The sequence below is a fragment of the Zalophus californianus genome, chromosome 11 (genome assembly GCF_009762305.2).
Source record: "Zalophus californianus isolate mZalCal1 chromosome 11, mZalCal1.pri.v2, whole genome shotgun sequence".
Classification (NCBI taxonomy): Eukaryota; Metazoa; Chordata; class Mammalia; order Carnivora; family Otariidae; genus Zalophus; species Zalophus californianus.
Window position 1 is genome coordinate 102597317 of NC_045605.1, and position 26232 is coordinate 102623548.

The following is a 26232-nucleotide window of genomic DNA, read 5'->3' on the forward strand; positions in this document are numbered from 1 at the left end:
AAAGTTGATTTTTGAAATAAATTTCCATCAAACATATTCCATCTTCATTTTACTTTAGTAGTAGTAATAATGATAATAGCAAATATTTAGCCCACTCTATGTGCTAGGCACATCCCCAAACACTTATATAAGTTAATACACTTAATGCTCACAACACCTGTGTGAAACAAATACTATAATCAGCATCACTTCCAGATGAGAAAACTATAGCAGAAAGATTAAAAACTTGCCATTAAGAGACGCGGTTAGCAAAGACTGAAGCATGAATGTGAACCCAGGCAGTCTGGCTCCTAAGTTCAGGCAGTGCTCCTAACCATTATTCCCACTCTTATTCTGGGATAGAATCAGAGATTAGTAGCTCCAAAACAAGCAAACAAACATGTCTCTCTGTAGTAAACGTGTAGTACATGTGGAAGGAACCACCTAACTCTCTGATGGGAGAAGGGTTTTAGAGATACAGTACTACTACCTTCAGGACTTGCCTCCTGAAAGTTACCCTGTTACTTTTTTTTTTTTTTTTTTGATGTTTGGTATGTTAGGTGTATTTTTTTATGTTATGTTAATCACCATACATTACATCATTAGTTTTTGATGTAGTGTTCCATGATTCATTGTCTGCATATAACACCCAGTGCTCCACGCAGAACGTGCCCTCCTTAATACCCATCACCAGGCCAACCCATCCCCCCACCCCCCTCCCCTCTAGAACCCTCAGTTTGTTTTTCAGAGTCCATCGTCTCTCATGGTTCGTCTCCCCCTCCGATTCGCCCCTTCATTCTTCCCCTCCTGCTATCTTTTTTTTTTTAACATATAATGTATTATTTGCTTCAGAGGTACCGATCTATGATTCAACAGTCTTGCACACTTCACAGCGCTCACCGTAGCACATACCCTCCCCAATGTCTATCACCCAGCCACCCCCTCCCTCCCACCCCCCACCACTCCAGCAACCCTCAGTTTGTTTCCTGAGATTAAGAATTCCTCATATCAGTGAGGTCATATGATAGATGTCTTTCTCTGATTGACTTATTTCGCTCAGCATAATACCTGCGAAGGGGCAATGTGCACCCCAATGTTTATAGCAGCAACGTCCACAATAGCCAAACTGTGGAAAGAGCCAAGATGTCCATCAACAGATGAATGGATAAAGAAGATGTGGGGTATATATATACAATGGAATATTATGCAGCCATCAAAAAGTATTATACCCTGTTACTTTTAATCCCACCTGAGAGTCCCTTAACTCAATATCTAGAGTGTCAATGGATTTGCCCCCCTAACTCCTCTTTTTGTTGGAGAGTCAAAAGATGCTAATAGATTTGGGTTTCAACCATCCAAAATTTGTATTTTGAGGCTGTAAAGTGTAAAAAACAAGACTGCCTACTTCTACAATTTTAACTATGCTGTAAGCATAAAATTCTTATATAGTGGATTCATTTTAAACAATGCAATCGTGTTTTTATGCAACTGGGGAAAGTATTCATTTACTAATCAAAATTAATTGAGTGCCTACTCTGTACAGGGCACGGTTCTGTGTGCTTGAGAAAAACAAGGATGCTGTTCCTTGGATACTTATGTCATCTAAGTGTTAGATTTCCTGTGAAAAATAAAATCAAAGTTTAAGTTTAAAATCTTCTAAGGTTTCTAAAAATACACCTGTGACCCAAGACCTGAGAAAGTGACGAGTAGAAATATTATATCCCAGCACAGAAGTCATATGCCTATTACTAATACTAAATTACTAAAATACTAAATTACTTATAATACTAATACTAAATTATTAAAGGACTTATGGATTTTCATTCTGGATTATCTAAAAACTTACTCATTTATTTATTCATTTGCTCAAAAAAAAAAATTACATTACTACTTTGTGACCAAACACTGTGCTAAGCTATTACATAAAATTAAGGTTTTATATACTTTTTATTTCGGGTAATATAAAACAGGATAGAGCAGGCTTTATCTTAATACCAGTATATATGTGCTTTTTTCATATAAAAGTAATAAATGCTGGGTTTGAGTACCAAGACTTCGCTCAAGAAATATAACTGAAGCTATACAAGGAAAACCTAAGTGCATCCTATATTTAGTGTCTTCCCTCCTCAGAAAAACACAGGTTATTATTAGATTTCTAGAGCTCCAGGGCGTCAACCAATTCTAAATGCTAAGACTTAGGTCAAGATTTCATGAAATGCATGGATTCAGAGTTATCTTTCCAGAATCTACAAATACATCAAAGATACATACATATCACTGATTCATGCCAGGCCTATACAACATTTCTGAAAGGTTTTTCCAGAGTATATTTTGCATTTGTTAAATCCCTTTAAAAATCAATCAGTCACAACTGTCCCCTTGTCCCATGGAGCAGCTGCTGGCCAAACCCATCTTAAATTTGGGTGACTGGGAGGAAGGTGCCAAGGGTCCCCAGGCATCTATTTGTAGGAGTGATTTGAATCAGGGGAAAAGATCCTGCAGGAAGCTTTGAGTTCAAATATCTAAAGATCAAGCTGTAAGTGCAGGACATGAAGTCCAGTTCCCAGCCTGGGTCAAACCAGGCTTGATCCCCATGGAGAAAGGAGGAGTTCTCATTTGCACATGGACTATAACGAGGCTCCTGCTCTGTGAGGAAGACTGAAAAAAAATGCCAAGACTTCGCTCTAAAAATGGATATGCCTTACCCGGCAATGACCATTGACAGCGGGCTCCCTGCTCAGCGGGGTGTCTGCTTCTCCCTCTCCCTCTGCCCCCTCCCCACAAGCAGGTACTTATTATTTACAAGTAATAAACACTGGAGTTGGGTACAAAGACTTCACTCAAGAAACATAAATATTTCTCTCTCAAATAAATAAAATCTTTTAAAAAAATAAAAATGAATATCCCTTTACTCGCTTCTACTGGCTGGCTCACTGGTACTCAGTGGGCTGCACCAATCTCTTTCTCCACTTGTGGTGCCTATCCAGTTTAAACCTCACTCGCAATCTGACTTTATTTTCACAATTCCTGCCACTCACCTAAGAACTTAGCAACACTTATAATCTGGTACAGACTTTCTGGCCAAATATCACTTCATATAGTCATATAATGCTGGCTGCAATGTCCAGTTCTATTGGTCTCAGCCTATTGATAGTGATGTTATTGACCTGAATGCCTAAGGCCCTCGCCTGAGCCCTACTACTCATGGCAGCCCCCCTAGATGTTCCCCCTACTGAAACAAGTGGGGGAATGACCCTTGTGGTTCTTACTGTGATTGTAGGTTGCACCTCAGCAACAACCATCAGGAAACTTTGAAGGACAGGACTTACTACTCACAAGTCTTGGAAGGTCCACAGCATGCCCCCAGGGCCATGTGGCAAGGGAGAGAGACAGAGAGAAAGCACAAACCTGGGGTTCTGCCTTTATTAGAGTTGAAGGTAGAGTACCTACAGTTTCTTGGGTTCACTCTTTATGAGTGAATTTAAGACATAAGAGCTGGAATTAGGGCACAGGAAGGGAAAAGCGAGGTCATTCCAGCAGTTAGTTATCTACGTTAACCAGACAGAGCTTTCTAAAAGGGAATCTTCTGAGGTGGAGTGGCCTATTTTTTCTCTAGTTGTTTTGCTAGTAGCTGTGTTATACAGCTGGCAATTCATTTATTTGAGAGGGATGTCTTTGAAATGGATGCACTGGCAATCAAAAGCTTAATGTCAGGGACTTACACTGTAAGACAGAGGGGAAAACAAAGTCAAAGAGTAGTACAATGGAGTACACACAACCAGAAGTGGGGCTGAGAACCATCCCTAGACCTTGTGATTTCACCAACAGTATCCTTTACACAATTCTGCGACGGTCATACAGCACAGCTCTTCCTGAAGGAGGCCTGAGAAAGCAAAGGGGTACAGATTCTGGAGCCAGGTTGCTGGAGTTAGAACCCCAACTTGCACATTTATAAGTTGTACAACTATGAACAAGATCCCTAACCTCCCCAAGCTTCAGTATTTTCACCAGTTAAAATAATAACAATGGTTCAGTTTAAGTAGGATAAGCCAATGTGTTAAAGCAGCTAAACAAGAAGGCCGTTAGACCAGAGTGGGTCTAACGCCTTGATAGCCTACATAAGCAAACCGAAACTAAAGCCAGAATCAATGCACTCCAACCCGAGAAAATTAAACTTAAGAACAACTAACCACAGCTAACTAAGCTCTCTCAAATAAGGCAGCTGTCTAAACTACAGCCGATCAAATAATTTTCTTGCTTTGCTTCCACATCTTCTAGATAAAAACCTTTCCCCTAGCTCCTGCTGATGAGGTGTTCCCAACCATTTTCAATTTGGTGTTGCCCAATTCGAGTCAATGTTTGCTCAAACTCTTCAAATTTTTGATGTATCTGATTTTATCTTTAAACACATGTAAAGCACATAACATATTGCCTGGACACAGTAAATGCAAAAAAAAAAAGGGAGCAAAATAATTTTTAAACTATTAATTAGCATTTCCTTAAAGTAAGGTAATAACGCTAACTATATGAAAATGAGTATCTACTACATACATGTGTGTGTTCAAGTATGTGTATCCATATACATATATACTATATTTTATATAAATATATACATATTGCACACCTACAATAAACTCAATTGTTAAGTTTCCCCAGTGTTATACAGATTTACTTCCATTTTTCTTACTAGAATAACCTGTTTACACAGAGGAAGTATCTGTTTTGTCCTGTGCATAAGTAAAATACAATTCCTCACAGCAATTTGGACGAAATATTTTATGCGGGCTTATAGCTGATGGAATCCTTATCATGATCCCCCAACAATGGTCTTAACAACATTGATTATATCAAACATAGTGGTCTCAGCACATTTCCTAGTAATGTCTTTGTTATCCTCATAATGCCTTTGTTGTTCTTAGAACTGATTCAAGGGAAATTAACAACATAACCTGCATGGAAAAATATTTTAAATGACAAAAGTAAAAGTAAAAAAAAAAAGTAAGTCATATTGGATGTCATACCATGACTGACTGCCTCTCCATTGTTGAAGGAAGCAGTTTTGAGAACCAAGTGACAAAAATTAGAATGAAATTAATTCTAAATTTCTAAACCCAGTTTATAGGGTTAGAGAAAAGCAAAACTGGTTGATTGATTTGTAATATTATCAAAGGAATTAAGAAGTGCCAAGGAACTTTGCGTATCCCACAGTTTGACTTATCATCTATTCTTGTCTATGTTCATACTGAATATATATGAATATGTATTTGTATTCATTGAACAAATACAAATACATATTTGGTCCCCATCCAAGAAAATCATCAAATCCAAGCTAATTTCCAAAGACTGTTGGGTAAACCTTAGATGAAAGGAAAAGATAGCTCTCTTCTCTCAAAATCAATCAATCAGGGTAGCAAGTTACAATAGGGAGTCATCTCATCAGAACTGACTCTCATTTCTACTAATTCCATAATCTTGACATTGAAAACCCATTCAAGTGAGTTCTTCTACAGCACATAGAATGCTTAGTATTGTCAGATTACTCTCTGCTCACAAACAGGTAAAGCAGAAAAGAACAATCCTAATGTCAGAAACTAAATAGCTTTATTACTTACAACTAAAACTCATATCCTCAGTGATATAATGACCAATACAAAATGTAAAGGCATTAGAACATCCTGGACATATTTTTTTTCTTTTAATTGAGAGGGCTGCACAGTCACAATGTATAAGGAAGCTAGCTATGAGACTAATAATAAAGTTATTGAGTTTATAACTGATTTTTGAACAATAAATGATCATAAAAAAATCTCGGTGGCTTTAAGATATAACTGTAATTTGGCTCTGGCAAAAAAAATAAAAAATAAAAAAAGGTGTTGGTGTCATTTAGGCAATTTCTTTATAAAAGAAAAATCAGTCTCTATTCCCGAATGTTTTACTATTATTTATGTTTTACTAAATATTTACATCACAAGCTTGAATTTTAATTTTCCCAAAATACCAATCAAAATTTTCCTGGAACAAACGAGACTTCATAACTTTCAGTAGCTGCAGGAATGTCTGCTCTCCAGGTACTTTACTGCCTCAGTAAGTCATGAGTGTTGCGTAACAGGAGTACCCGTACTTCTCAGTTAAATTAAGATCACAGTTTTTGCTTGAGGTTCCCCCCCCGCGACTTCCTCATCTACCACATCAGACCCTTCAGAATCTTACAGTTGCTACCTCTACTTCTTTACACATCTTTTCACACACACTGTTTTAACAACTCTCCCCATCGAATAGAAAACTGATACCAGGTATAAACTGAAACGTAAACTCACCTCAGCAGGTGGATGAGAAAGTCATTCTGGTGTCTTGCCAAATAGCTTCTTCATTTATTTCTTTCTTCGGCTTCTAACTTTTTTTAAAAAAAACAAAACAAAAAAGGTGGAGGGTAGTCACTGACTCAACTGCCTTTTTCAATATTTACACCTCCTAAAATGCATTTGCGCTACAATTTTCCTCTGAGGACAGAGAAGGTGAGGGACTGACTTTTCATCAGTGATCCTGAGTCGCTCTGCAGCGAATGCACCAGAAGGGCCAATATCAGAAATAGATGTTTAGAGAAGCCATTTCTCCAGACACCGAGCCGTAGTTCCCGCGAGCCTGACCACGTGGTCCTCAAAGCCCTAGTGAGTCTGCGCACACGGCCTTCCCCGCCCCCGCCACGTACCAGGAGTGGGTGCGCAGGCGCACGAGGGCAGCGCCTTCGCCGCCGCCGTTGGAGGCCCGCGTGGCCTGAGGAGCCTGAGGGCCTGCTGGGTCCTGGGCTCCTTGCTGCTTCAGTGATGCTTGCCCGGCAGCGTCTGGGAACCTGGCCCTGAGGGCGCTGCCCACTGACATCTGCCTCCTGATCTGGGCCTGGGCACTGGCGGGAGGACCCGGACCGGGTGCTGGAGGAGCGCTCCTGGGCAAGGGGACCGGCCCGCGCCGGGACTCCGCCCCCTCAGCCTGGGCCTGGACCCAAGAGGGCGAAACTCGATCCTTAGGACCTTGAACAAGTAAAATGAAGGGTAATGATGTCGCTTTGCTTACAGTATTTCTTAAGTGTTAAAAGCTGAAAAAGGGGCGCGGAGATAGAATTCGGTGCCCCCCACCTTCCCTCTCCTGCCCGGTCCATCCTTGTGCAGTCGCTGGAACTCACCCACCGCCTGTGCGCCCAGCCCCGTCCGCTTCATGGAGGGTGAGCCCCTCGGTCGCAGCCCAGGACTGGCCCTGGACGTGGAGAAGTGAATTCCTCGGCTTCCGGGAGCTCACATTGCCTTGGGAGCCAGTCCTGATCATCCAGAGTTAGACAACACTGTGATGTAGGAGGGCAAGGAGAGGAGTAGTAACGACTGGGGCAGAGAAGGCTTCCCAAAGAAGGTTGCTGTGGGAGCCATTAGGGCAGAAACCCAGGGAGGGGCTGGACGAGGCCGAGAAAGTGGGCAGGGCTCATGAAGGGCTTTATCGGCCCTGCCAAAGAGTTTGAACTCTATTCTGGAGACAGGAGTCGCATCCCTGCTAAAGATGGAGAAGTGGCTTCCAGACATAAGCTCTCTGTGACTGTTCCAGAATTCCTGTGTCTTTAAGGCAGGGGTAGGGAATGAGGATCGGGTTGGGAATAAGGGCTAGGGGCTTGTTCTGCAGCTGCTTTTTGGATTAGTGATGAGATCACCAGAAAATAAAAACAAATTATTAATTTTTATTTTTTATCTTTTTTTTTACGAAAATGAGATATTAACTGGGTTATAGAGTATTGTAGAATGTTTTTCTAAAAAATTCTAACCATCATTTATTCCAGAAACAATATTGTAGAATTTCTTATTTTCGTCCATCAATTAAGCTGAAGAATTTTAAACGCCACATGCAACCTATTTTTTCTTGGTACTTCACCTGGGGTGGTTTTGGTGGGGGCCAGATGGAGACTATAGGGATGCTAAATATTCTCCCCAAGTCACTCATGGTGTTTCCACTAGCAACTGTGAGAATTTTTATACATATAAAAAGGGCTAATTGTTTTTTATTATTTTCCTTTTTTCTCAAAAGTGACAATAGCAATCTAGATATAACTTCCTCATTACTTTATATATGAATTCTGTAATTCTATGTCTTTTATTTAAGCATAACAGAATGATTAATCTTAATCTTGGGTGCCTTTAGGCCTGCCTTTCTTTGGTATTTCTCAAAGGTGCTGTTTAATATATGAAACTTATTCTTTATACTTAAGTTGTTAACATACTGTTTTCTCTACTGTCAATAGCTCTTGTATTCTTACCTAGCTTTTTTCTGTCTCTGTACTTTATAGAATTAAGAGATATCAATTTTAGAAACCAAAAATCAATTTTAGAAACCAAAGATGCATTAAAATAATCAAATCATGAGATTTTAAGGGTATAGGGAATGAGCGGTCATTTATTCAAACCCTCCTTTTGAAAGGACCAAGATTCAGGGTTTAATATCATCCATTAGATGATCACCTGGCTAAGTGGCATGATTCATGTTACTGACCTAAGTAAGACCTGTTAGAAGATGTAGAACAATGTAATGTCACATCCACAAAGGATATAGTTATTAGCCAGGTTTTCTGAACACCAGAAATGCAGGAATAACGGGGGTGGGGGCGATAACAACAAAAGAACCCCTAGGAGAAGACTTTAGGATTGTGGAAGCAACTTTGGTAAGTTGTCTGATGGCAGAAAAAGTTCTTTCACATAAAGAAGAACTAGATAGCAAGTATGTGACAGAAAAAAAAAAAAAAATCATGAGCCCATGATGAATTTAAGTACAAGAACTTGGTTTTGAAATGCAAATATGGCATTATGAATTGCATTGAACTGATTATGGATTGCAAATAAGTGGTGTAAAAGCTTTACTGAAAATTCTCTAACACTGTTCCCTAAGTGTTCGTACTTTATCATCCAGAGTCACTGTTTTACAACTCAGAGAGAATAACTGTAATATGCCTATACTTTTTAGCCTTAGAGAGAGGGTTTTCACTTATGGAGGCCATTATTCAGAATAGGTAGATGCAAGCTGATGCCTTTACAAAATTAAGCACAGAAAGAAGAAAGCAATTGCTTCAGAGTTTGGGGAGGTGGTTGTAAAACAGTAGGGAAACAATCAAACTTAAGTATTTTCTTTGAGCAAAGTGTGTATACGTGTTTTGTATTGTTTTGTAGAAGTTTGCTAATAAAAATATCAGCAAAGATTAGAAGCATAATCATCTAGAGGAAATGCTGGTAGTATGGCTCCATGTATGTGTTCAAAAATCTCTACAGCAGATAGTCTTGTTTTAGGGGTAAGTAAGACTTCACTTTGACTAAATTCAGGAATATTTCAATTTACTAAGGATTATTCTTGAGTCTGGAGAGGGGCATATTTGGTTAAGTCAAAAATGGGTTTAAAAAAAATTTTTTGAGTATAGTTGACACACAATGTTACATCAGTTTCAGGTGTACAACATAGTGATTTATACATTATGCTGTGCTCACCACAAACATAGCTACCCTCTGTCACCATACAGTGCTATAACAAGATCACTGACTATATTCCTTTTGCTGTACCTTTTATTTCTATGACTTACTCATTCCATAACTGGAATCTGCCTGTATCTCCCACTCCCCTTCACCCAAAAAAATGTTTTTTTTAAATACTGATTGTCTTCTACAAATTTTAACTGATCTCATGTCTCTTCATACACAAATATGTGCTCAGATAATAAGCATACTGACTAAACCAACATACATAGGGTAGTAGATAAATCCCAAAAAGGAATAAAAGAAAAAGAAGTATTTTTTTTTTAACTGGGAGAGGGATCTCTTGCTGATCTCTTTCAATTACTGTATTGATGTCTGTGCAATTTAATGATTATTAATTTGTCTCTTCAATTATAAACAGAGAGCTTAGCTATCTCTTAATAAACACCAAAGAATTATGAAGATCATGCTCTTTCACATTTGAAAGAGAAAGAACTTTTTCCACCGGATGTGAACTTTTCCTTTGAACTTGGCCGCTGTTGTAGATTGTCTCCCATCTGACTGTTCAGCAGAGGTTCTTAATCTCTTTGGAGTCACAGACCCCTTCAGACATAGGAAGAAAGCTCTGGATCTTCTCCCCAGCTTCATGTATATATTGTAATCCTTTGCACTCATATTTCTGTGTGTGGAGAAGAGGCCTATGACCTCCTGAAATGCCATTCATTGGGTGTAGGTTAAGAACAATTTTTAAATGAGAAAACCCATCTTGTTCTTCTCCACACACTAGCAGCCTTGCTTTCTTATAGAGTTCTTTTCAAGCTTTCTTTACTTGGATATTTCATAGTATTATATAGGACAACCGCCAGTTATAAAGGGAGACACTATTTTTCAAGCTCACTTAAGAGTTGGGAAAGTCATGTGGGATTAGTGTCCATTCTGATGTGCTTATTCAAGAGATGTTTACTGGATTCCCACTTTTAGAGGCTGGTGACAACAGTGAGATAACTGTAAAGTCCAGGCTCTCAAGGATTTTGCTATCTAGTAGAAGATTTTCTCCCAATCAAATCCAAAGAATCTCTGAAGATAATGCCTTTCTTCCCAATTTGATGCAGAGGAAATCTAAAATTCTAAATCTATAAAAATGCATAAGATTGTTACTGAAAAAGTCGTCTTTCTATAATGGAGTATTCTCTAAAACGTATCTTTAATATTAGCTGATTGCATTTATGTGTTTTTAGACTACTTTACAAAGAGCTGGAACTATTAAAGTTAAAGCATTAAATAGCTTCCTATTAAAGTTTATGTTAAGTAAAAATAGTGTATCCTCTGAAATTTTTACTTTTTTTTTTTTATTATTAAGTAGGCTCCACACCCAACATGGGGCTTGAACTCATGACCCTGAGATCAAGCATCACATGCTTTACCGACTGAGCCAGCCAGGTGCCCCAATCCTCTAAAATTTTTAAACAGTAATTAAAAATGTGATTCAGTATATGAAATATTAGTCCACATATAAATTGAGAAATAAATTTACTGGCACATATTTACTTGGATTGTAATTATCTTCTTACAAATTAAAGTTGGGTAATAATTCACCCCTCCACCAGCTCATCCCCTATCCAATAGGAAGACCTTGTACAAGCAAGCCTACACTGGATATTCTTTGTATCTCTGTGTTGGACTGTACCTCACAACAGCATGCTTGTAATAAAGATACATACCAAATATACCTTGAAGGCAAAGGTAAACCTTCAAAAAGATGCAAAAAGTGGTTCAACCTTAATAATTACTAATATACAAGAATATATTGGATATAAGGTTTCCTGCATCCAAATAGACTAGTAACCATATTTTCCCCCAAATACCTTCAGTATTCTCCTCTCATGCCATTACTTGATAGGTAGGGAGGATAGCCAGTAGTAAGGGTCAGATTGTCAACTATTTTATGGGAGAATTGACTAGAATTATCATTGAACAGTCTGATGCTCCAAGAATGGTTGACTCCTATTTGGTAAACCTCAGTACTTCCTGGTTAGGGCTTTCCTTTGGGGCTAACCAGTCCAGAAAGTACATGGTCAGTGCATTGCTATTTAACTTTTATCTTTCATAAAAGTATTAAATATTTCTTAGAGTTAACACTTACTGGAATAATGTTATAAATTACATGGTTTTGGTACTAATATCATTTTCTTCTCACAGGCTCTCCAGATTATGATTGGCATATTTCATGTTTTCATGTGGTATTTCCTATTGATTTTGTATATGGGACAAATTAGAGGAGTCTTTGGGACGTATGAACCTATAACTTACAAAACAGGATGTGCTTTATGGGGAATTATTGTGAGTAGAATATATTTATATGATTTAATCATTCAATAAATACTATTCATGCCACTAGTGGAAGATAGAGAACAGTTTTTAAACAGAGATTTCAGGAGAATTATGTAAGTAAATCCCATGTTGGTAATTTATTCAAAATCAAATTCTTTCTTTCAACACATGTTTTTTTAGTACCTTTAACTTACCAGTGCTGTTACAAGAGATGTGGATACAGGAGGGAATACACAATGACAACCATAGGTTGGATTGTCTTTAGATATGTGAAAGACAAAGAATCTTAACCATAATATCCATTAGCATGGTTATTTTCGTATTTAGGGTCCTTACCTTCTTCACACAATGAGTCTACTCACACATTTTCTAAATTTGTCATTACCTGCATTCTTCTGTGGTTTCTAGATAGCCATAAGTTAGTAGGAAAATTTGAAAAGTATGGCATCCTCAAAGCTGAGTGAACAAATAGGGAAAGATAAACTATATTAAATTCTGTTATTTTGCCAAATAAGGCTGAGAATTGACCACTGGAGTTAGCAATAAACTTGACAAGTAGTTTCAGTGGTATGGTGAAGCAAAACCTGACTGGAGTTGGTTTAAGAAATAATGGGAGGAGAAGACTATAGAGACAGCAAATAAAACTCCTTTAAGGACTCTGGTGTAATGTGGCATTGAGAAATGAAGTAGTAGTGGGAGGAAGTTTGGATCAAGACAAGGTTTGCTTATTTGTTTCAGTAAGTTGGAAGTATCATGTCTTTACTGAGGGGACTGAACCAGAAGAGGGAAAATCAATATGAAATAAATGGAGGGAAGGAGGGATTATTAGAATCCTGTACTGGGGTAGGCAAGAGGTGATGAATTTTAATACACAAATACTTAGGTTCATGGACAGTTCATCTCTAGCAGTGGATCTCAATTAGAGGTGGTTTTGCCCCTCAGAGGACATTTGGTGATGTCCGGAGACATTTTTGGTTTTCACAGCTGGGGTAGGCATCTAGTAGGCCGAAGCCAAGGATATGGCTAAATACCCTACAAAGTATAGGATAGCCCTCATAAGAAAGAATTATCCATCTTTAATGTAAATAGTGCCAAGGTGGGTAACAGGATGGAAAGGCGGAGAAACAAAGAGAAAGGACAAATTTTGATAGGTAGGTAGATGGGATATTGGGAGCTTGTGGAACTTTTCTTCTGATGGCTTCAAATATCTCAGTGAATTAAGAAGCCAGATCATGAGCTGAGAAGGAGAATGGGATAATGAATTGGTTGTTTGAAGAGAGGATATGAAATAGTCACCTAGAAAAAGAGAGTGTATGCATTGTGGAAAAGTAGTTAGACTTTCACTAAGATTAAGAGCTCACTTAAGCTTTAGGAACAGAATGTGTGTAGTGAGATATGGGTCAAGATGGTTGTGTGTCTTTCTCAAGTCCTGTTTGGCTGCATGGGTTCAGGCATTCAGTGAGAAGGAGAACTGCATTTAATCAGGATTTGGGTTTAACCATGCATCTGTGATCAAATAAGAACAGTGCAAACGAGTTGAAAGTGTATATAAGTGAGTGTAATAGTTAACCATGAAATTTAAGCTGGTGAAGTAGAGAATATAACAGAGAGGTGAGGGGCTTGATTATAGATGCAGATGGGTTCAAAGAATTGTTAAAGTTGTGATACTACAGGACATGATGTAGAAAGATAGAAGCTGGTGGTCATAGTGGGATACTTGGAAATGAGATTTGAAAGATGTCATCCTTATTGGCAGAAACAAGCACAAGAGAATGAATATGGGAGTGAGTGACTGAGCTAGGATGGGTCAGAGGATTAGAGAAGAGAAGTTCAAAGAAACATAAGACCCAGGTATTAGAAGGATTTTATATATATATATATATATATATATATATATATATATATCACACCAAGGTTTAAGAGGTGTTAGAGAGAGAATGAGACAGAAATTAAAATCACCAAGACTAGAGTGACCAAGTCATCAGTTGATGACTTCAGCCAGGCTGGATAGTGGTGATAGAATCTGATGACATTTGATTCAAAGCTGGAGGAGAGGGAAGTTATAAGGGCTGGAAGAGAAAATGGCCACCACTTGAGAGGGCTACAGAGAAAGCAGTGGCCCCTAGGAGATCCTCTGCCTTTATACATTGGCTCACAATTGTCAGAGCATTGCTTTAGAAAACAATAGTGGATTTGCAGACAAAATCCAGATAATGATTCGTGACCTTCAGTGTTTAATTGTGCATGTTATAAAAATAGCATGTGTAGCTCCTAGAATAAATTATCTAAAATTTCAGTTAAATTTAATCCAGTGCAAAACTGTCATAACCTTGAAAGGCATTTTGTGAAGCGCGTGGTTTGGTAATCTAGCTACAGCGCACTCCAGTTTATAATTCAACTTTATGTTCTTCTGTTCACTGTGTACCTCCTCAGAAATCTCAGCTTTTATTACGGAATGAAGTGCCGTGTGTGTAAATTTAAGTTATCCTGGAGGAGTTAGTAAGCTTTAAGGTTTGGCCTTCCTATAAATGGTATAGCATGAGTGCTGTTTTTCCACAGATTATCATTTGACTTAGATCTTTGTAAAATCCACTAAAACAGATAAGACAAAAGGAATGTTCCAAGGGAAATATGCAGCTCACCTTCAAACAGTATGACATAACTTTACACTTCTGGGAAATAGACAAAGTAATCTGGTGTGAAATAATGGAAACTCTTTTTAAAAAAGGCAAAAACATGAATTACAGTTGTTACTTTAATAATGGCCACAGTCTCAAGAGATATATTTTGTACAAACACAATTTGGAATAGACTCATGAACCACTTTTTTCACATTTGGCTATGTATACAATAATTGCAATCAATGGCTTTATTTTATTAGGAAGGATAGCATTTGAAATGATAATCAAATGAGTTCAAAAGGCATGCACAGATATAAGCAAACTTGGCCCCTGATTCAGGACTCTTTAAGTCATCTTTGGTATATACCACAACCTGAATTCTGCCCACTGTCCCCTATGTTTCTGTGATTAGTGACCCAGCTATTAGCTTTTAGTTCATGACTATATGATGGAAACTTATCCTGACCCCTTCTACTGAAACTTCTTTATATTTTGTTATTCTTGGTATTCTAAAAATAACTGACCTGGAAGAGGGAGTTGTTAAAAATACATCTTAAGTTTATGAGCATTATCAATGAGTATTTATAAATATGTTTTTATATCCAGTTTATCATTGCAGGAGGCTCCATAATAAGAGCAGTAAGGCATCCAACTCAAGGCATGGTAAGTGGAGAGCATTGCTTTAGAAAACAATAGTGAATTTGTCACACTTGTCACAAAGCTAAGTAGGTTTTAGTGAGTACCTAAGCAATGAAGGAATCTACCCTACTTGTAAAATAATTAAATGACAATCTAGGAGCACATAACTTACTGTAGACAAACTTTCTATATTAATTAGAATCATTATGTAAAAGTTCTAAATTTAAATATAGGGTTTTTTTTGGTTTGGTATTCTACCTTATTTTAACATTGTATGAACTTTACTAGTGAAAAAATTTAATAGGACCTAATAATGCCTTTATATATAGATAAAATATTACTGTAAAACTTCATTGTCCTAACTACCTAGTTTGGGAACAGGATTATATCTTGTAATAAGATAGAGGATCTGTCCAGAAGATCCATCTATGGTATAGATAAGATGTTGGAAAGAAAAAAATCTTAGACTCCTAGAGCTAAGAAATCAATGTGTCTGATCTCACAATTGTACAGATAAAAACATATCCAAAGATATTGATAGATTTCCCTAGAGAATGAAAATCCTGGATTAAAAATCACTGAATCTTGTTTGGCTTATTTCTACAAGCAGTCATTTTCCATCTTTTTTTGTTTCATTTTCCATTTTATAGTGGATCTCCTTTTGTTCAAATCCTATCTTAACAATCTTTCTTCCAAATGACTCAGAATATTGTAAAATACATTTTTTAGCTCAAATGGAAGACTGATGCTTACTGATGTGATATTTCACTGTTCCCTCCAGATTAACTGGGTTTCATGTAAACCAGGAAGATATTTTATTGTAATGGCAAGCATTCCAGCACCTCTAAAGCTTCAGAAACTAGATCAGAGTTTTGACAAAATGATTTTTTTTCAGCAATACAAACTGTTTAACCTAAGTGTTTATTCAGAATATAACAGGCTTACCATGTATCTTCTTTTCAGATTACATTTGCTTTGATGATGAACATCTTCTGCATGATTGTTGCAGTTATTGCATCAATTCTAACAACAATTGAGTTGTCTTCTTTTAATTCCGTGTCATACAGGAATTATGGACAAGCAGTAAGTGACCATTCAAACAATTCTCTTCCAAGGTTTTAAAGCCTTTGGAGGTAAAATAAGACTTTTATTAGTCTTCAAGAAATTCTTTGGTTTAAGTAGTAAGCTCTTGATTGAAAGTTTCAATTCAAAAATAATTCTAACATGATTTTTTGGTAAATATTAATAGAATGTTTGAATTCCTGACATGCCCAATTAAAATAAAGCAAGTAGATAATGTGAAAGCTTCAGTGATAAATGTATATGCATTAGGCATGGGGTCACTGATGATTCTCTTAATGAAAGAAATGTATAATCCTAGACCCTAAAACCATTCCCAAAATCAACAAAAGAATTCTGCTACTGATGCATATATTTGGAAATGTAGACACCTGGTAATTTCTGGTTTAACACAGAGCTTTTCATACACAGCCTATTTTTTTTAAGATTTATTTATTTATTTTAGAAAGAGAGAGAGCGCAAGTGGGGGGAGAGGCAGAGGGAGAGGGAGAGAGAATGTCCTCAAGCAGACTCCCCACTGATCATGGAGCCCAATGTGGGGCTCCATCACAAGACCCTAAGATCATGACCTGAACCAAAATCAAGAGTTGGATGCTCAACCAACTGAGCCACCCAAGCGCCCCCATACACAGCTTATTTTTGTGTCTCACATGAATTTTGTTTTGTGTTCAAATGCTACATGTGCGTGAATCTGTCTTGTTTCCATTTAATTGAATATCCAGTCACATACTTTGTACCAGAGAAGTAACTGTATTTCTTCTTAAGATAGTAACATTCTCCAGTAAATGTGAATATCTTTCCTGATATCACAACTGATTTATTTCAATTGTGTTGGCTTTAAATTCAGAATTACAGAATATCAGTGCTGCAAAGGACATTCAAATGAGAATACATTAGAGTAGAGCTCCTCTTTATTATTGAACAACAAAACAAAAAATAGCAACTTGAAAGTTTTAATTCAAAAATAATTCTAATGAGAAGACTCATTGTAGATGAGGCATAATCTTCCTGCTCCCCCTACCTCAACTTTCCTCTCTCTATACCTGCACTATATTGTAAAGGGGCCATCAGTCGAAGGAATCCAAGCATGAAGAATAAAAGCCTAGAGGACAATGGAAGATTGAGAGAAGATGTAATAGTACCCCAAAATGGATTGTGTGTAATGAATGATGGATTGATTTAAATAAGTATGCATCAGATTTTCCCTGTACATTGTAAGAAAATTCTCCATTTTCCCTGGAAATTCATTCTGGCAATCTTCAGTTCTAATTTTGGTGGCAGAGATAAGAAGAATTAGGTTATTAAGTGGAGGATTGGACCAAATTATGTTGAGCTCACCACTCTTATTCATAAGCTTATAATCATCAGTTTAAGATAATAATGGCATAATTTCCAGGACTCTCCTTTTGCAAACAGTATTACAAACCACTGTAGACTGTATTTATCTGAACTCAGTATTAATGATCAATTTCACAAATGCACAAGTTTGTTTTGTTTGCGGTGATTAATTACATGAATGAACTTATATATTAGACCTACATTTCTAACCCACAATCTTCTCTTAGAGGGATTATAGAATCCTGTTCTACATTTACTAAGGCAGCCAACATTTTACAAGATTTTCCAAATGCCAGCTTTTCTAATATAAGCAAGCTGCTTGGCTAAACCCATAAACTCATCAAGGTTATCAGTGTTCCCAGGTAGGTTCAGCTATCCCAAAAAGTGCATGCCTCTGAAACACACTTCTCTTATAGCAAAATGGTTGATATTCTAAATCCAGAACCAGGCTGACTTTATTCAAACACTGTCTTCAGTACTCACTGTATGTGACCCTGAGGACACGTTTCTTAACTTCCCTGTTCCTGAGTTTCTTTATGTGTCAGTAGAGAAAGTGCCAACACATACCTGTTAAATTGTTTGTCTCCCAGACTCCAGGCCTCTTATTCTAATGGCCAGCTTGATGTTTCCACTTCGATATGCTTCTGTTGTCACCATCTCAACTTCAACAGATATAAAATGGAAAAAGTTTGCCTCCTCAAAAGTACTGTGCTGCAAGACTCCCTTATTTCAGCCTCTAAAGCTGAAAACCTTGATGTAATCCTTCACCCTTCTCTCCACTGTCTTCCCGATTACCAATTATTGCTTATTATTCACTTTAATTTTTATTGACTAGGACTCTCTTAGTTGTAAGTGACGGGAAATACAACCCAAATTGACTTAAGCAAGAAAAGGGCACTTACTGACTTACACTGGACTCAAAGGCTTAAAATCGCCTGTCAAGAACTCAGTCACTCTCTCCACTGTTTGCCTCTTTGAACTTCTCTGGCAGATACCTTGCTATTTTCAGGGGCAGAATTTGAGAATAACACTAACACATACAAGTTAAGGAATGTGGACAAAATGACTTTTTACTATCTTGGCAACAAAGAGGTCACCAGTACTTCTCAGCTAAAATGCTACAATTGTGTTTCTGCCAACAAAATTAAATCAGAATTCTGATAAGGTAACTTGATATTTCACACCCTCTATAGCCTTTTCTTTATCCTCCTGTTACTATCATATACTCCCTATACCTGAGTTAAACTCGCTTTATCATTTTCTTAAAACATGTTCATTCTTGCATTCATTTTTTTCCTCACATTATCAAACCATAGGTCGTGTGATATATATTTTAACTTTATTATTGTTTCTATTTTATGTCTCCATTTCTTAATTATTTTGTCACACTTTTAATTTATGCTATTACATTTTTTTCTGGAGCAAGATAAGTTACAAAAAAACTAGTAAATGAAAATTTAAAGCTGCTTAGAATGTTGCTTCCCTCCATTTTTCTCAGTCTTACTCTTGCTTACAATGTCTTACCTCTTTATGAAGGCTTCCTGGATATGAATGGCTTAGGGCAAACCTCCTGTCCCCTCAAACTCCTGAGCAAGTTTTTATCCATTCTGACGTATTTAACCGAATTATATGTTACCTTACATTATCTTTCTGTCTTTTCTACTTGAATATAAACCTTGAGAAAGCAGGAATTTTTTGCCATTTCATTCTTACTATCTACTCCCTACCACCTAATAGTTTTTTGCGTAAAAGATACTAAATAAACCCAAAAACAGAGAGGGAGGAAGAGAAAGCATTGAAGGAGAGAGATTGTAATGTTATTCTTTCCAGGTCTGAATAACATTCTTTTCTTTCTATAGCCAGCACAAAAACTACATTCATTTTCAGGATTAGGACCAATATCGTTCATCCTGATATGTAGTTGAAAATATCTTTCTGATCACAACAGAAGGGATCTGCTTTATTATCCCATCAAAATCATAATCACTGTGTACTTCCAAGTGAGATGTTGTTTGAGGATTTACTCATCCTTCCACATCATGTTACAGCAATTTCCATGTGAGATTTTTATCACCGCACATACAAATTTAAGTAAGTTTGTAATTAGTAACAGTTGTTTCAATACATGAGAATTGCTTGATAAAATCCCTTAGTAGCTATCTTATCACTGGAGATAGAGTCAAATCTTATTGACTGAAGAGCTTGGATAGATGCTGGGAATGGCCAGCAATCCCTGTACCAACAGATGAACGATGACTCCACACTTTGCTGTAAAAGAGAGGAGAAGGCAAGGGGGTCAGTGCTCAGAGACGACCCTTTGCCCTTCTATTCTCTCACCTTTATTGGTCCTTCAGGATAATCATAAATCTTTATCACTTTATCACTGTTTCTCAAGCATGTGATGTGTGACAAGGGGTCTTACTGCAACTAGGAGGATCTGTTTATGGGAATGATATGATCTGCTTGTTCTACAAGTTCTGCTAAACATAGCCTAGGGGACAGTGCATACACCTCTTAAATCACAGGGCAGCTGTTTGAGCTAAGAAGGCTTCGGGAAAGGCAACTCCCCACGGCATTCCTATGGCAGAGTGGTCACGCAGGCCTCAGCATTCCAAAGGCCTATGCCCTTCTCTGAAACCTTCCCTCACCCCCAGCGGCCTCTGTGTTACCTTTTAGCAAGCCAGGTATTATGGATGATTTCATGCTCTACATTAACCCCAACAGATAGAGACTCTGTCATGAAGAGAATAATGAGAATGAAGAGTTGTAAGAAGTGAGACAAGGATGCTGAGTGATGAAGACCACCAGTGGAAGCTGAAGATAATGAGCTGGGGGAATTAAGGGTAGGAAAAGTGGAGTGGAAGGCAAAGTAGTAGAGATGACTAGGGAAGTTGAATGGTGAAAGCAGCTTATTTATTTTTCCTATTTTCCTTGACTCTCATAGTAGGAGCTCCTTTTGTGAACATATTTAAAGATAATAATGCAAGATTTCTCCCTATTTTCTGGTTTCAGAAACTTGGAAGAGAAGTTTCACGGGTTTTACTGATATCTTACCCCTTGGAATTTTCTATTGCACTAACATACTCAATCTTTGGCTGTATTGGTTTGGTAAGTGTTTATCTACTCTGGCAAATCAAGAGATGCTGATTTCTAGCACATACAGTCTATAAGAAGATAACACAGTATGTTAGAACTCGTGAAAATGGAATATGTCACAATATTTCCTTTAAAATTTTCCCTTATTTTTATTGTTCATAAAGTTATGTAAGTAATACACGAAACTATAAAGTAAAATTATAGAGTAAAAAGTTATTGTCCTCTTACTGTAGTCCTCATCATACCCACCCATCCAAATATATAACAAAAAAGACACAAACACACAGACACACTATACACAGTTTTCTTGTTTACTAATTGTGTGATCATATTCATATTGTTTGTCACATGATTTTTCTCAACTATCATAAACATCTTTTCATTATAAAACAAAACAATACCTTTTAGTAGCATCATACTTTTCCTTAGTATTTATTTTGACATTTTTTCTTGCTGCGTCCTTAGTTTTTTTCCAGTTTCTTTTTATTATAAACAATGATCTTTACATGTACGACTAGTATGTGTGTAGGTATTTGATTCCTAGAAGTGTAATGACAAGTTTGATAACATCCCTAAATGCTGTAATAATACACAGTACTACAAAAGTTTATGAGAATGATTATTTTATACAAGCTTTAAAAAAAACTAGATATCAGGGTACCCAGGTAGCTCAGTTGGTTAAGCATCCAACTCTTGATTTCCAATCAGGTCATGATCTCAGGGTCATGAGATCAAAGCCTACGTAGGGCTCTGCACTGGGTGTGGAGCCTGCTTAAGATTCTCTCTCTCTCTTTCTCTGCCCCTCTTCACCCCACTCTTGCATGCTGTGCTCTCTCTTTCTCTTTCAAGAAAAAAAGAAAAACTAGATACCTACATTCATTCTTTCACAAATATTTATGGAGGGCCTACTATTTACTAGGCATTATAATAGGCACTAAGGATGCAATGATTAACAAGACAACATCCCTACCATCAGGAAGTTTCCTTTTCAGTGGAGAAGAAAGACAATTAACAAATAAATATATATCTACATCTACACAAATATAGATATATATTTAGGTGTGCATAAATTATAAACAATGATCTTTACATGTAAAACTAGCAAGTATTTGGATTGGATTAAAGCCCACCCTAATGAGTTATTATGACTTCATTACTGTTTTAAGGACTTTATCTCCAAATACAGTCACATTCTGAGGCACTGGGAGTTAGGACTTTAACATACGAACTTTAAGGGGACACAGTGCAGCCCTTAACATGGTGTTTAAGCAAAACTGCTGACCAGTCATTGGCTGACTACTTATGCTGCCCAGGGAAGAACCCCATTAAACCAGTCTTAAAAACAAAAACATGAATTTAAAAAAATGAAAAGCATAAGTAGATATAGCAAAGGCCACACACTGCAAGGGACACAGACTCCACAAAATTAGTACAGGCAAGTCACAAAAGGCAGTAATAACAACCATTCTGGGGGGAAGATAAGGGAATTAGAATCCAGAGTCACTACACTGTATTGTCTAAAATACCCATTTTTCAACAACAACAAAAATATGACATGCAAAGAATAGGAAATGGTGACATATACACCTGAATAAAAGCAGTCAGTAGCTACAGTTTTTTGGGGGAAGAGAATGACAAATGTTGGGCTTCACAGAGACTTTAAAGAACTAAAGAAAAAATGTTAAAAATATGGACATGTTAATTAACATTAACATTAAAAATGATGATAATGATTCATCAAATAAGAGTATGAATGTCTATTACCTTGATTGTGGTGATGGTATCATGGTATTTACATATATTTAAATTTGTCTAATCGCACCCATTAAATATGTACAGTTCTTTGTATATCAGTTACACCTCAATAAAGTTATTAATTTTTTTATAAATAATATAAATAAAAGAGATGCTAATTATTAAAAAGAACCAAATGGAAATTCTGTAGTAGAAGTACAGTTACCGAAATGAAAAACTCACCAGAGGGGCTGAATAGCAGATTTGTGCTGACAGAAGACAAAATTAGCAAACATGATAGAATGATATAGATCATCCAATTGAAGAACAACAGGAAATAAAGAGAAGAAAAATTAATAGTGCCTCAGAGATCTTTGGGACACCATCCAGTACACCAACATATGAATAATAAGAATCCCAGAAAATGAGGGAACAGGAAAAATAGTTGAAGAAATAGTGGCCAACATTTTCCTGAAATTTATGAAAAATATTATTCTGCATATGTAAGAAGCTCAGTAATCTCCAATTAGAATAATCACAAAGAGATTCACTCCTAGACACCTGAGGACCAAACTGAACTAAAAAAGAGAGAAAATCTTAAAAGCAGCAGGAGAAAAATGATTTCCTGTACAATAGAACCACAGTAAGATTAACAGCTGACTTCTCATCAGAAACAATAGAGGCGTGAAGGCAATGAGATGGCACAGCAGAGTGTTGGAGGAAAACAGTCAAGCATGAATTCTGTATCCTTTAACTAACATTCAAACACAGAAGGCAAATAAAGACACACACAAGTGAGCAGACAGAATGCATGGCTAGGAGAACTGCCTTGCAAGAAACACTAAAGGAAGTTCTTTAAAAAGAAGTGATATCAGATGGAACTCAAAAACACATGAAGAAATACAGAGCATCAGTAAAGGTAATTATTGCAGATGACTATAAAAAAACAATATAAATATACCTTTTGTGCTTCTCTTAACTGATTGAAAAGACGGTTGCATAAATTGCATTGGGCCCACCCAGATAATCCAAAATGATCTCCTTATTTTAAAGTCATGTTATTATCAACCTTAATTCCATCTGTCATAACTACTCAGCTTTACCTTATAGAATGACAGAAGCCATGGACAATATATAAATGAACGGATATGGTTTTGTTCCAGTTAAACTTTCCAAAACAGATAGTGAACCGGATTGGGTCCATATTCCAGAGTTTGCCAACCCCTGTTCTATAGCTATATATTGTCTCCTTTTCCCTCTGAAATTTTAAGAGATAAAATTATAAAATTAAAAACATTGTACTGTTGAGCATATAACATGTAGGTGTAATATATAGGACAATAATAGCGTAGAGGAAGGTGGAAGGAATAGAGCTACATGAGAATGAAGTTTCTGTATTTTACTGGAATTAAAGTAGCATGCACCTGAAGCAATTTGTGATAAATTAAGATGCACGTCTAATTCCTAGACTGACACTAAGAACACAAAAAATATAATAAGATAACAAAGAAGATAATATACAGAAAGTATTAATAGGCAAAGGAGGAACATAAAAAAACACAAGACCTATAGGAAACTAATAGCAAGGTATTGGGCATAAATCCAACCATTTCAATAATAACATTAAAATAAAACTACACTGAGATATTCATTTCCTAACAGAATGATTAAGTTTCAAAATACAATTCTAAGTGATGATAATGCCGATGGATAAAAGAAACCTCTCACTCCTACTTGGAATATAAATTATTACAACTTCGAAAACTTTTGGGGCATTATTGAAAGTTAAGATGCTCATACCCTATCAGTAATTTTATTTATTTTTTTAAAGATTTTATTTATTTGTTTGTTAGAGAGTACAAGCAGAGGGAGTGGCAGGCAGAGGGAGAAGCAGGCTCCCCACTGAACGAGGAGCCCAATGCGGAACTGGATCCCAGGACCCTGGGATCATGACCCGAGCCAAAGGCAGACGTTTACCCAACTGAGCCACCCAGGCGTCCCAGTAATTTTAGTTTTTAGTATATACCCAACAGAAATATGTGTGCATATGTACTAAGATACACTTCCATGAAAGTACCAATATATTCATAATAGTCCCAAAGTGGAAACACTGCAAATGGGTGAATATATTGAAGTATATTACTCTAATAAAATTCTACATAGTAATTAAAATGAACTATACCTATACTTAACAACATGGATGACTCTCCCATATATAATGTTAAATATAGAAAGACCCAAAGAATGCCTACTTTATGATTCCATTCCGATGAAGTTTTGAAACCAGGCAAAACTAAAGCTGAACTATCATCTTTACAGAAAGATGCAAGTAGTAAAACTGGAAAGAAAAGAAAAGATTAATTACCTAAAGGTCAAAATCACAAGTTACTTTTGGGAGGAAGAAATAGGTAATAATTGGGAAATATCATGACGAGGTAACCTTTGGGGTGCTGGCATCTGTTCATAGTCAAGAAGAATTTTTTGTTGTTAAAGTTTGGAAGTATGCCAAAAAGTCACAAGTGTCTGGGGCACCTGGGTGGCTCAGTTGGTTAGACATCCAACTGTTGATTTCGGGTTGGGGCTTGATCTCAGGGTTGTGAGTTCAAGCCCCACGTTGGGCGCCACAGTGGATGTGGAGCCTACTTTAAAAAAAAAAGTTACAAATGTCTAGTAGGAGTTAAGAGAGTGGGGTGAAGTATAGTTGGGACCCAAAGAGGACACATGGCACTTTAACATTTTAGTCTATAAACATCAGCACTGCTTATTTTTTTAAAAAACTAAGTATTTGTTACATGTATGATCTTAGGAAGCATGATATGATTTATAAGAGGTTAATTTTTTTTTCAGAGTCATCATCATAATGAAGATAGTCTCACAGCTGTTACAGAGGAAGCTGAGAGCACTTTTTAAAGACCTTAGAAATGTGAGCTTTTTCCTGGTGCTCATACCTGATGTGGGCCCTAATGATATCTGTATAACAAGGCTGCTACAAAGCCCACAGATTTTGTGCAAAAGAAAATACAAACAAGTTGGGATTTTTCTTCTTGGTATTCAAAAATTTCTCTGCACATATTTTTGTAGGCTCCAAGTAGAAAGCTTTTCCCTATTTAAATATATTATTACAAGAAAAATTTATCTTCTCTCTCTGAACATGTCAACTCTAACTCTGAAGCTGTCAACTCTCCCTAACAGAGCTTTTGTAAGAGACCATAAAAAAAGATTTGTGATTGTCTTTAGAGTACAGATAATAAAGACTTGGAGCACGATACTATGTAATTCTCAGGAAAACTTTAAATAATGTATGCCCCTACAAGAGTACATTTCAGTATGAGTTCTTCTACCTGAACTAGCTTCTACCTGAACAAAGTGTGAATCAAAAGTCATCCAACTCATAATCCCTTCATTGTTTTTCTTTGACTGCTCCTGTCCTCATTAAAGTTCCTTTTTGCCCTGAAAGTCTCTACTGTCCTTCTTCCCTTTCATTTCCCTGGCTTCTTATTTCTTATCATTGCTTGGATCATCTGTTCAAGCTGCTTTTCCGTAGTAAGGAGAAGTTCCCAAAAATCTCTTCAGAATTCAGATTCCCCCTCTCTTCTAATAGGGAACAGAACTTCAGAGAGCCTTGCTCAGCAATATTAATCGTGCCACTGAGTTCATGTAGCTCTCTTTTATTTTATTTTTTAATTTTTATTTTTAGGCTGACTCAAAGGGCTTTTATTTTTAACTATTTCCTATATTATAAAATGAGATACATATCCTGCCAATGTAAAGGTCCTCATTGCCTTTTATTTTATTTTATTATGTTATATTAATCACTATACATTACATCATTAGTTTTTTTCATACTTGTTAATATATGTATCACACTGCATAGTCTTGATTTGTTAACTCTTTGTTTCTTCCCCTAAAACAAAAACTCT

At 36.8% G+C, this 26232-nt stretch overlaps 1 protein-coding gene across 3 annotated transcripts; it reads left to right on the forward strand.

The window, feature by feature from the left end:
- Positions 1 to 6713: 6713 nt before the first annotated feature.
- MS4A13 (membrane spanning 4-domains A13) lies at positions 6714 to 25760 on the forward strand. Of its 3 annotated transcripts, XM_027580042.2 has the most exons (7): positions 6715 to 7028; positions 9177 to 9295; positions 11673 to 11813; positions 15032 to 15088; positions 16028 to 16147; positions 20495 to 20590; positions 25160 to 25760. In XM_027580042.2, the coding sequence occupies exons 2-7, from the start codon at positions 9242 to 9244 to the stop codon at positions 25220 to 25222; spliced, it is 531 nt and encodes a 176-aa protein (XP_027435843.1). In that variant the 5' UTR covers positions 6715 to 7028; positions 9177 to 9241; the 3' UTR covers positions 25223 to 25760. The 3 variants fall into 3 exon arrangements, with proteins under 3 accessions (XP_027435844.1, XP_027435843.1, XP_027435845.1); XM_027580043.2 differs by lacking the exon at positions 9177 to 9295 and having other exon boundaries at positions 6714 to 7028; XM_027580044.2 differs by lacking the exons at positions 9177 to 9295; positions 11673 to 11813 and having other exon boundaries at positions 15045 to 15088.
- Positions 25761 to 26232: the final 472 nt, after the last annotated feature.